Genomic DNA, 13350 nt, shown 5'->3' on the forward strand with positions numbered 1-13350 from the left:
CCTGGAGGAAGCTCACACAAAAATACAGGGAGAACATAAATAGTTCCACATGAAAAGCAATCTAAGTTCAGGATCAAATCTGAGATTCTGGAGTTTTAAGGTTGGCCTCTCACTTGTGCTGCCCACTGTGCCACTCTGCCAACTTATGTAGTACAATTTATGCTTTTGAGTGCACATAACAAAATAAAGAGCATTAATATGTTTAAGTATTTTTCATACTATACAATGAACCAAATCAGGATATTATGACTATATAAAATTTGTCAAGTATCTTTTTAGATGCCAAATTAGTTTAATGTAGGCAATACTGCTGAAACACAGCTTGTACAAATTCAGAAATAATTTAATTAACTTATTCATATATATATATATATATATATAATTATCAATATGAAGACACTAACCTGTTATGTGCATGTATAGTGTGCTAGATGACTCGAGATGAAAACATCTGGAAGAAGCATGAATGTGTATGGCTTAAAATACCACTTCTAAAATAAATATATGAATTGTACTTTATTTTACAGATGTAAATATCAGAGTCAGACATATTATAAACCACTTTTTCCCAAGATGAGTTTAAGGCGCCTTTTAAGATTGGTGAAGCAATGTGGGTCCACTTTTTTTTTTATTACAGATGTGGAAATCATTTTATAGTTATTATAGTTATCAAATGATCAATCACTATAATGGGTTTAACAATTTAAAGACATACTTCTTAAATACATACTTCTATTATATACATTTAATATATATACATACTTCAAATAATATGATCTTATTATTTGAAGCATTATTTTGTACAACAAATCCAAAATAAACCTGGTCTAAAAAACCTACAATACGATTCAACCATTTATGAAACTTTAATATAGTAATTCTGAATTGTTTTATACAATAACACTGACTTAATGCATGCGAACATTATTACACAGATGTTTACAAAAAAATCACAAATGCACTCATTTTTTATTTGCTCCTTTGCTCTTGTTTATCATTCTTACATAGAAATAGGACTTACCACAGTCTGAAGATGGGTGCACATGTGGCCTTTCTCTTGTTGCTGGTCATTTCATAAAACAAATTCCTTTTCAGATAAATTGATAAAACAACTAATTCTGGTAATATTTCTGAAATTAAAATAAGCATTTTTATTACCAGGTCTTCTTCACTCTTCCAAGTGATTCATTGAGGGTCATTTGTTTACGGTTACATTACAGTTACAGATGCAAGGTTATACATAAATATGCCTTATTCAAGTCAAGCCAAAGAACCCTTCAGGCATGCACCATGAGTATGATTTCATCACATCAGAAGTATATTAGAGGCACGATTCAGAACCACGTCTCTTAGGAATAAACTTGTGAAGATTAACAATGCAATAACGAATATATAAATATACAATTGATTAAATACCGATATAGAACTATGCAATGTTGTTTTATGTCTACCAAAAACAATTCATAAAAATAGATTTTGAGATGGGACTCACCGGGGATGTCTTTTTCGCCCTGGTTCTGCAGGAACTGTATACTGGAGGTGTGCAGTGCAGGCGCGTGCGCTTGTATCGAGCGCGCTTTTCCGCCGAGGAGCTCGAGCGCAAATGAGACGAGAGCACGTGCTTCGTGGGGCGGGGCAGATCTCCGCCCTTTCCACAACCACGTGAACCATCGGAGTCCTTTCTGGGAGACTTTAAATCGAAAAGCAATTCAACAATGCATTTAGTATACAGTATTTTAACTATATAAATGTATTATCTGAACAAGTAGCTTGCAGCAAAGAACGACTTGCACCAAGCATTACAAACTATTTATTTATTTATTTATTTGACATCTAATACAATATATTGGAAATCTTTTTTGCATTATGTCTAGAGATGTATCTATACTGTTATTGCTGGACATCCAGGGTTTTTTTTTATTTTATTTTGAACATGCAGCCATCGAGACTGCATCATCATAAGATGGAAAATGGCATGAAAAACGCACGAGTTCGCTGCCTGTTCGTCTCTGTAATTCATTCTAATTGCAGAGCCATCTGCTCTTTTGTCTGCGTGGCTCGTGCCGTTCTCGTGCATTGAATATGACCCCAAATCAGCACCCTCGGGACCCCAGGGCGCAGCACTTTTCAAAAAACGCGCCCTTCTTTCCAGCACGCGCACAATAGGATTGATAGAACAGCTATGCTACGATGCATTGCGCAGTGTGTGCGTGCTACATGGACAACCAGATAAAGAGTGACATTCTACACACCTTCCAGGCTTCTCTCATGGACGCAGGCGCATCATTGCTCCAAAAGCCTTATGTAGGAGTGAATACTGCATTTTAATTGGTGGAAAAGATAGACATGCTGTTCCACGTCACAAAATACGCAGTGGGACCGAAAAACAGGAATGTTTGTGCGTAAAGTTACACATCAGCAGATGTTCACTTTATTTGGCTTGATGTTTGGCTTGGGTTTTTGGGTATAATTAAAGCCTAATTGTAAGTCTTGATGGTATTATGACATTACACATAAGCTTGTCTGGCTGTTGGACGCTCTTGAAAGCTTGATCCTTTATGGGCTTCGGGTAGCTTCTCTAAAAATAAGATACATTCAACCTTAGTTATGAAGTACAAAGATATGTCTTATGCCATCAGATTGAATAATAAAGCGATAAAAGAAACTGAACAAACTCCACCTTGAACAGCCCAGAACCACACATGCTTGGTGTTTCAACAGATGCATTGCAAAGAAGAAACCACAATCCAAAAATTGAATCTTATATTCATTCTACACAAAACACATGTGCACAATAACAGATGTCCACAAAAATAACATTAGGTTAGGCTTGGGAAGCTCAACTGCAGATTTGGATTGCTTAATTATTGGACCCTAAATGCTTGATGCACAGCATCCCAAGCCATGTCTGACCATCAACTGGGGACACATTTTTAATACATCTATTAAAACATTTTTTAAATGCATTTTTAATTAACTTACCAGTAAAACTGCTGAATAAAACGATTTAATAGAAATTGAAACAATAAATTATTTTGTTATTCTTAGTATGAAAGTGCACTTCATATAAACAAAAGAACTAAGTCCAGAAGTCCAAGGGATATATACTTACACACACACACACACACACACACACACACACACACACACACACACACACACACACACACACACACACACACACACACACATATGTATGTATGTATGTATGTATATGTATATATATATATATATATATATATATATATATATATATATATATATATATATATATATATATATATATATATATATATATATATATGAAAATTGTAAATGTGAAACATGTAAATTGGGCTTTACATGTGTCTACACATTATTCCTATATATCTTTCAAAACAAGGGTAATATATGTGTATATTAATGATTACAGTACTGTATATGGTCAACAAGCTGGAGGCACACAATTGTATATGATGTCTTTGAATGTGATTCATAGCATAAAAATTCCTGTCACTTAAACTAACAGACCCATACCTGTTCCAGCATGGCAATACCTCTGTGTACAAAGCAAGCTCCAGAAAATATGGCTCACATGGGGTGGAGTGGAAGATCTTGGGTAGCCTGCTGAAGAGATCTGTTCTTAAACCTATTGAACATGTTTGAGGTGAATCAGAATGCTGCACCCCAGGACTTCTCACTCTACATCAGTACTTGGCTATATATTTTCTGATTATCATCACTGTACCCCGCAACATCGTATATCTGCTACAAATGGACATTCAGTGCAACCCAGATGATGATGGGTTCCCTCTTGAGTCTGGTTCCTCTTAAAGTTTCTTTCTTATGCTATCTCAGGGAGTTTTTCCTTGCCACAGTCGCCACCGGCTTGCTCATCAGGGACAAACTTACACTTATAAAGAACATATTCACTTTTAATCACCAGAAAAACTTTCCAAAATCTAGAGGAACATTTCTCCAGAAGACTAAAGGATTAAATGTGGAATGGGATGTTCCAAAAGCACATAGGAATCTTATGCTCAGGTGTCCACAAACTATTGTCCATATATTGTATGAATGAGTTTGTATTGAAACTCAATTTAGTAACATTGCTGGAACATCAATCAACCAACTGTAGTTGTTACAAGAGAGTGTAGTTTTTACAACTATCCCAACTTCTGTTTAGAAGGTGTGTATGTAAATATTGCTCTTAAAAACTACACTTCAAAAGTACATAGACACCTAACCATCAAACCCATATGTGGGTCTTTCCCAACTATTGCCACAAAGTTGTCAAGCGTACTGCCTAGAATGTCTTTATATGCAGCTGCGTTATGAGTTCCATTCACTTTACCTAATAGATATTTCCAAAACCTGTCATGACAGTGCCCCTCGCACAACGGGAAGCTTGTAAATATATGATTTGATAATGGTGGCATTTGATTTGGATGCTTGAAAAACTTTGGAAAGGCTAAGCGTAGCTGTCATAACATTGTTTGATTCAGACACATTCTTTATTTGAGTAAAGAGTCAAGGGTTTGCAAGCGTTTTGCAGCCAGGGGCTTATTAAGTACAGTATTGTACTGTGCAAAAGTTTTAATGTAAAGTGCTTTCAAAAAATAAATTGTATTCATCATTAATTTTTTTTATCAATAAAAAAATGGAAAGCAAATAAACAGACCAGATATTCTTTTTATAGAATCAGTTTCTTGTCACAGGTCGTAAACCATGGCAACGAGACACAAGGTAGTTATACTGCATCATCAAGGTCTCACTGAGGCAAAGATTTCAAAACAGAATATGGTTTCAATATGTGCTGTTCAAATTACAGTACTTTGAATCAGAATCAGGCAATTTTGGGAAACATAGACATAGTGGTCAGCCAAGGAAAAATAATGCAGCAAATAAAAGACACATCATGCTTATTTCCCTTCAAAGAACTGGTGAAACCAATGGAGCCAGGTTAACCCATTTACTGTCTGGAGAAGTCTGGCAAGAAGTGGTCTTCTTGGAAAAATTGGAGCCAAAAACCCATGTCTCTGATATGGAATCAAGGCTAAGCAATTCAACAATGCACCAAAAACAAAGGAACTGGGGGCAGAAAAAAGCAGCAAGTGCTCTGAATGATAAGTCAAAATCTGAAATATTTGGCTGTAGTAAAAAAACAAGTGGCTGGAGAGCGGTACAATAATGGGTGCTTGCAGGCAACAGTGAAATTTGGTTCCTTGTAAGTTTGGGGCTGCATTTGTGCAAATGGAGTTTTGACCAGGATTGCTGGTCACCTTATTGCTGAGAAATACAGGCAGGTACTTATCCATCATTCAATACCATGTCTGAATGGCCCCAAAATTATTGTGCAGCAATAAAACTACCCCAGAAATACAGCCAATGCAATCAAGATATATATTCAGTGTAAACAGGAACAAGGAGCCCTAAAAGTAATAGTTCGGCCCCCACAGAGCTCTGAGTCCTGTTTGGAATGACATAAAGATACAGAATTATTTGAGGCAGCCTATATCCACAGAAGAGCTGTGCTTAGGTCTCCAAGATGTTTGGAACAATATCTGCCAAATGCCTTCAAAAACTCAAAAAGTGTTCCATGAAGATTTTATGCAGTTTTGTAGGCAAAGGGCGGTCACATATTCATTTGATTTGGATTTCTTTTCTATTCATTTACTTTTTATTTTGTTAAGTAAGAGCATTCTTTCCTTACAGAATTTTTCCCACCTAAAATTTTTACAAAGTACTTTAGGTCTTAGCGAGTGTATTAGTCAAATAGAAGAAGAAATGTAATATAGCCGCTAATACACTTACTGAACACTTGAACACCTTTATGTACATTTAATCAATCAGCTAAACAAACTAAATGCAAGTAGAGTAGATACAGTCTTTGAATGCAATCAAACACACATCAAACAGCCAAAAAGGTAAAAAAGGTTATTTTAATTTTAGCATAGGTGTCATATGAACTGGTTTAAATAGTTCAAAAACTACTGATTCCTTGTTTTTTGTTTTTTTCACAACACCCTCAGGTTCCATTTCTGCTGGTCAAGAACATGAATCAGAGGGAACAGTGGGCACAGAATGACCAAAACAGATAGTTGAAGAGTGTAAGATGATATTCTTTCTTTTCAGTGCAAAAGAAAGGTGTAAAAAAGGTAAAACCAAGATAAGGGAGTTCCACTGAAAGAACTTGGAAGTGCTTCAGAGACTCACCCTGAGAATGTTCTAGCCATGAACATAAAGAGATCAACATTCCACTCCTTGCATTCACTTCAGCTTGTTGCATATAAAACATTAAGCTGCTGGCATCACTTTATTGCTAATATTTGACCGATAAGGAATAAGCTGGAATTTTCCAATTAATTAATATATAAAGAATTACATGTTATAATTGCTCTAAGTCTTTTCTTTTTCCTCTAGTGTTTCTTCATCTTAACACAATCCTATGGAAATGGACTCCAATCCCTTGTTGTTGATTGGTGCCAAGAATGTTCCAATATGCAAAAATTATATAGCAAATCCTGCTGTTGTTGGTGCCCCAAAGCTGCATTTTCTATGGTTGGACCCTGAGCTCTGGTTAATGTTAGTGCAGAGTTATGCTCAAAACATAAGTTACAGGTGCTTTAGTGTGTTTTCTCACTCAAAATAAACCAGGATTGTTTTTCCTAAATGCTATTCATTGTGTTAGAGTGGGTGTGATGCTTTGCAGTGATCTAGTTTCATGTCTGGTGGTCCGTATTAAAATACTTCCTGCTTTGAACTTGGCCAGCATGTAAATAATGTAAATGGTGATATGAAAGGTTGTCATTTCATGTTTAAATAAGGCCACTTTAAATTAGCAAAATATTTAGAGTCAAATGAAAGCCTGATACAGTGCAATTTTAATACTTGGGTTCAACAACTATTGGTGGGCACAGGCTACAAATTTCCGCCAACAAAAAAGCATTTGTTCATCAGTTTATTTTGACTTGCCATATTACAAGTCAGCATTGTTAATGTCTAATTCCCAACATGAGTTTTGAGTCACTATGTCATGAGTTTAAGACTACTTCCTGTCTCTGTATTCCTGCTAGACCTATGTTTTGTTTGCAGTCAATAAAGCATCCAATAATGTTAGTCTTTGTAAAGATACATGTGTAGTTCAGATTTTAATATTAAACCAGAACTAAAGACATTCTGTTCTGTTATTTAGTGAAACACATAATGAGTGTGAGGTTTGTATAGAGTTTGTAAACTGTTTGCTTAGAGCACAATAAATTATTTACAGACTAATTAAACAGGTTCAATCATTTAAGCAAAAATTATTATTATTTGTCGAATGTTGTTCATAAATTGGTCAATAATGTTAGCAACAATGTTAATAGTATAAAACTGCATAAGTTATTTATGTGCCTCTGGACTCCAAGAAGTATACAGGGAGGTCCAGGTTTTTTCTTTGACACAAATTGAAGAGTGCACAGATGGCATACCCACGCCATAAATATGCACAAAAGACGGCGTCAAACCGAAATCATCCTTTGGGATCCTTATCATTCTTAGGACTCAAGTTAGCAAGAAAAAAGAAGACAGTTTTAGCTGGTGCACCGTTAAGCACAGGGCGCATGCGCTGGGCAGCATTTAGCCAACTCGTTTTATTACAATACTTAGTGTTAAGATAAAATCATAACTTGATACTGTGAACATTGTTTGCAATCACCATTATGAATGCACACAAACTTGCTGTCAATATGTACTGAACAGGTTAGAAGTGGGGCAGGGTTGTGGGGGGTTGGTAGACGGTACGGTGGCGCGCAGTGGTTGCAGTAGCAGATGTCCATGTGGCGCGCATTATTGGCTCGTGCCGAGCGCGTGAAAACAGTATCCATTGAAACATCGACGTGTATAACGATAAACGGTTTTGCCGAATTTAAGATTAAACTTATTTTCATTTATAAAACCAACAATTCTTACTAGATTGGCTTGCAATTGGATTTCAAATAATGCTTTCCGATTTGTGCTTTCATTTTAGTTTAAAAGCAACCAAAACGTTTCTTTGTCATTACAATATACTTGTTTTGATTAGATATTCATTATGCAAACATGTTAGACTCGGGATCAGCTGAAGCATGTCCATGTGGTGTTTGCAGACCACTCCCCCCTCCCCCAGCTTACATTAAGCCACATAGTTCCAAATCTACACTGAACGTCATTACACAAGCTATTTCAGCCAATCAGAACTGCAGTAAAGTTTACGTAAACATCAAATACGTGTATGCATATGGCGTGGCTTGGGTGCTGAAAGCTTGGGGATCGAGATACATGACCCCTGTTCCAAGGACCATCTGCAGTAATGTCACATTTAAACCTACAACAAAGTACATTTATATAGAAAAACTACAGCAAATTTGCTTAGAAGCAACACATTAAGTGTTAATCTATCTATCTATCTATCTATCTATCTATCTATCTATCTATCTATCTATCTATCTATCTATCTATCTATCTATCTATCTATCTATCTATCTATCTATCTATCTATCTATCTATCTATCTATCTATCTATCTATCTATCATTTGCTTGTAATACCAAAAACTCGTTTATTAATTACAAAACAAACTATTAGGATGTTATGTGTCGAGATAAAAGCCATATAGATTATTTTTCTTTTCTTTCTTTCTTTCTTTCTTTCTTTCTTTCTTTCTTTCTTTCTTTCTTTCTTTCTTTCTTTCTTTCTTTCTTTCTTTCTTTCATGCCAGTGACTAAAACACATAAAAAGCCTATACATGCTCATTAAAGAAACTAAATATACACTGCCCACATGTGATCATTTGTGAATTTCATTGTGCCATAAGATTGAACAGTTAATCAAGCTGTGAACTCCGTCAAAAAGCCTTCTAGGAAATGAAACCATGCATTAATTCTCTGGAATGTAAAAAATAATTTGCAAAGTCACATTTTGCATAGTGCACATTTTTAATGGTCGGAAATGCTCATAGAAACATATAGAAATGAAACGTTCATACACTATTACACGCTCATGCGATCGGAACAGTCCGGCGCGTGCCAGGAGTTTAGATTAAACCTCAATCATGTAGTCAGCAGATGGCCGTGAAAAAGCGCGCGGAGACACCAACGGCACCCTCCTCCTCCTCCTCCTCCTCATCACAGAGCCACAATAGGTTTGGGACCCTCCCCACCGACGCTCAAGGCCCCTATATAAGACAGGAGTCCGGTCTTAGGACCACAAACCAGCATCGACTTTCAACGAGCTCACATCTCAAAGCAAACATGCCTCCTCACATCATCCCTGACACAACATACTCCATGAGCTCCAGAATGACTGTGGCTCAAAGGAAAGAGGCAAACGAACTGAGAAAGGTGAAGACCATTTCTGCTGCTTCCCCCCCCCCCATCATTTCCACCATCACAAATGCATTTTGTTTTTCAATTTTCATGTCTTTAATTGTTGCTTTTTTTTTCTCTCTTTCATTGCAGACTCTCAAACCTCTAATGGAGAAAAGAAGGCGCGCGCGCATCAATGAGAGCCTCAACAAGTTAAAGGATCTGATTGTTCCTCTGGCTGGCAAAGATGTAAGTATCAAGTTTCGAGAATTAATCACATATAATTACAAATGACAAAGTTCAGTAAGATTATTGATAAGAATCGATGTCTAATGTCTCCAATTCGTCCTCTGTTTTAGACGTCTCGCTACTCAAAGCTGGAGAAAGCCGACATCTTGGAAATGACCGTGAAGTTTCTCAGAGATCTCCAGTCTTCACCTGCTGAAGGTAATTTCGCGCGTGCGTTTTTATGCAATAACAATAACAATAAGAAGAATCATTATTTCTTTTTTTGTTGCTGAAATGTAGCATATCTAATGTTAGTTTCTCCTCTTTTTCCCCCTCCAGCCCAAGCAGACAGTTACAGAGAGGGTTATGACGCGTGCCTGCAGCGGGTCTCGGCGCTTCTCCCGCGCACGAGCCTCGACCGCGAAACGCGCGCGCGGGTGCACGACTTCGTCCAGCAGGCGAAGCTCCCGAGCTCGCCAGCCTGCCGCACGTGCAGCGCACGCACCTCCAGCGTGCTTGCACCAAACCAGCACGAGCGCATTCTGAGCCCGAAATCCAACGACCTCCTGCGATGTGAAAACCGCTCGAGCGTCACTGGACCGATTTCCGGTGGAGTTCATACAGCACCTCAGACAGCAGCTCCAAACATGTGGAGACCGTGGTAGAGCAATGAACATGCCACGGATTTTGTGTATATATATTTTTATTTGTGCAAAAAATGTATTTATTGTTTTATGCGTAAGTCATAAGCTTTGCAAACTGGCCGTGGAATATGACCCAACACAGTATATAATATAGAGCCAGTAAAGCACAGATCATAGGTATAGAAACAATGTTAGAGAGACTTAATGCAATCCTCTCTGGGGTGTCAAGACATTCAGGTTGTAAACAACAAAAATTGTAAACCCCACGGGTTATAATGTATTTCATGAGGTTTGCACGATTGACTTTTGTTTATTTGGTCTGTGCAAAAAAGAAATGGTAAACACTGTGTGTTCTTGTGTTATCAGACAATAATAAACACATTTTTCATGAAAATTATGTGCGAGTTGATTTGCTTCATTTTGCCATATTAAATAAAATGGTGACTGAAGTTGAAATGAAATTAAGTTGATTGTATTTTTGGAAAGGATAAATAAAAGCAAAAAATAACAGAAAGGACAAAGGGTGAAATCAGTATTGGAAATCTTAGAGTCTATATTGAGTGATTGCATCAGTGGTAATTAAAATATCCTGTTGCCCCTCTATAAAGCACAGGATATTTCTATTTATGCATAAATAAAATCTATGCTGCAGTGTTTGGAGCCTGTGAAACATCGCATCAATCAAATATAGGCAAAGCACAGATCCAAATAATACATTTTGGAATTTGGAAAATGATTAGTCAAGAAGGGTTTTATTCATACAGTCTCAATAAAGGGACTTGCAGGTCAGATGTTTTGCATAACCATAAATGGGTAAACTTGGAAAGTGTTAAGAACAGAGAGCTTTGCATTTTTGTTTTCCTGGTAGCATATCAAGCTGAGTGTTTTTTATATTATTTTTTTCGAATGGGGGGAAAAATGAAGCCAGCGAGAGAATGACTGTTTACAGGATAAACTGTGAGCATTTTGCAATATTATATATATAACCAAGATATAAATGGTTAAAACTGTCATATAGCATTATTAATCAACATATTTAAACATCCTTAATAAATGGAAAATCATGCAATTATTAAAAGATTTTGAGAATGTTGTGGGTTGTATCACTACAACAGTATGCTCTAAATGTTTAATTCCTCAAAAGGTTGTTTTTTAGGTGTTTAATGTTGTTAATTGGAAGTTAATTTTAATCAGAGTTTAAAATCTGATGCAGGCAGCCACTAGAAACCAGTGGGAAAATGTAGCAATGGGTTAGAGTGGGTAGTGTGGCAGATTGAAAACAAGTTGTGCGACTGCCTTCTGGATCATTGAGGAGGTCAAATTTCAAAGGCAGATCTAACAAGATTAAATGGCATTAGACAAATTTTGAGATGATGAGTGACGGAACAATCATCTGAGTGGCCTGTGTGGACAAAAACCAGCAAATTCTTCCAATGCTGTGAAGGAGAAATTAACATGGTAGAAGTAAAGAACAGTTGATTGTCCATGATCACCCCAAGGCTTCATTAAGTGACCAAAGAGGGAGATCAGTGAGTTGTCTGTAAAAATCACAAGATCTTACTGTGGAGATATATCACTTATGATTACCAGCTGTTCAGTTTTGCTGGGATCGAGCTTCATCTGATGAGTTGCCATCCGTGATGAGATATCTGCCAAACATGATGAGATCTAAGCAGAAACAAAATTACTAAACTCAACATGAGTCAGAAACCAAAAAATTTGAGGCAATTCTTTTATTTTCAAAATGTACAATTTGGCAGCTCATGTGTTGCTTTCACCAAATGTATTCAGGAGAATCCAGTGGCTCATCATTGGATGAATTCAATTAAAAACACTTCAATAAAAAAACAGTTGCTGTAAAAAATTTCTATCTGGAATAACTGGGTGATGGAAAGTAAAAACTATTATCTGTACCATCTTTTTGAGAAAAAGAAATCCAGAGAAAAATCAGTAGTCTTGCAGTTTTACAAACCTTTAACTGAAATTCACTCGGCCTGGTTCATCCAACTGCCATCAGATCTCAAATAGTTCTTTAAGTGAAGCCCACTTATGTGTGATTAAAGTGTCACATAACCTCAATACAAAAGTTCCTAGAGGACCAAGAAGCAAATATGAAAACAAGGCAGAGACAAAATTATGGAAAAGAATGCCAAAAAAATTATACAAAATATCCTAAACTTTAAATTTGAGTTTCATTTATTAATTACTAAACTGGAATGACATGGCTTTATCAGCCATCCACCAAAAGTTATTAGTTGAGTAAGGAGGATAAGCATCAAGCGCTCAAGGGTAACCCTGAAGAAGCTGGAGAGATACAGCTTTAATGGGTGCAACTGTTTACAGTTCCACCAATCCTTTCAGTTGTGAACCGTTTCTGTATCCCTCCAGTGTCCATTCATACACTCATATCCTGGACAATCTTAAAAACCTTGGCATTATGAAAGTCTGTCAAATGAAAAGATATTTTTGTTTTGAATTTATAAAAGTCATTTTGAAACTCAGCAAACATGTGGAAAAGTCAAAACCCAGCATTGCTTATCCACCTGAGAACATCATCCACATAGTGAAATATATTGTTGATGGCAACATGTTGTGCATGACTCTAGACCATTTGGTTGCTTCTCTGTCCAGTCTTAATTTGTGGTTGTCCATATTTTTAATGCTGCTATGTGGAATGTTCATGGTTTGTGATGTTTATTTCTAAAGCAACTGTGATTTTCAAAACTTTGTCTTTTCAGATACACATACTGAGATCACATGACAAACAGATGAAATACTGGCACACACATGAACTCCATACAATGACTTATTATTTCTTATTAGTGCTGAATCTAAATCAGGGGTATCAATGCAATAGGGTGATTACATACACAATAAGTACTTCTATTTTTGTTTTATTTGTAAAAATTACAAACTGCATTTATTTGCCTGGCCTTAATCCAATGACAACGGTGTATACACCTATACTCCTCTGAATGTAAAAAAAATCCACACAGCCACACTGCAAAATGTAGTAGCACGCCCTCCTAGAACAATGAAGGATTTTATAAGAGAAAAGACGCACTAAAAAGTCTGATCATCTAGTACATACGGTGATGATTAGGTGTGTACCAACAATTGAGAATATACAGTAGTATCTGTAACATTACAGATACTACTGTATCTGTAACATTA

General features: G+C 36.5%; 1 protein-coding gene across 1 annotated transcript; it reads left to right on the forward strand.

Moving 5' to 3' along the window:
* Nucleotides 1-9250: 9250 nt before the first annotated feature.
* On the forward strand, nucleotides 9251-10197 carry hes2.1 (hes family bHLH transcription factor 2, tandem duplicate 1; the record flags this gene model as incomplete). The annotated part of the gene is made up of 4 exons (XM_083555142.1): nucleotides 9251-9340; nucleotides 9458-9553; nucleotides 9664-9751; nucleotides 9872-10197. 4 exons carry the CDS (start codon nucleotides 9251-9253, stop codon nucleotides 10195-10197), a joined length of 600 nt encoding a protein of 199 aa, XP_083411268.1.
* Nucleotides 10198-13350: the final 3153 nt, after the last annotated feature.

Source organism: Silurus aristotelis (assembly GCF_946808225.1).
Source record: "Silurus aristotelis genome assembly, chromosome: 11".
NCBI lineage: Eukaryota > Metazoa > Chordata > Actinopteri > Siluriformes > Siluridae > Silurus > Silurus aristotelis.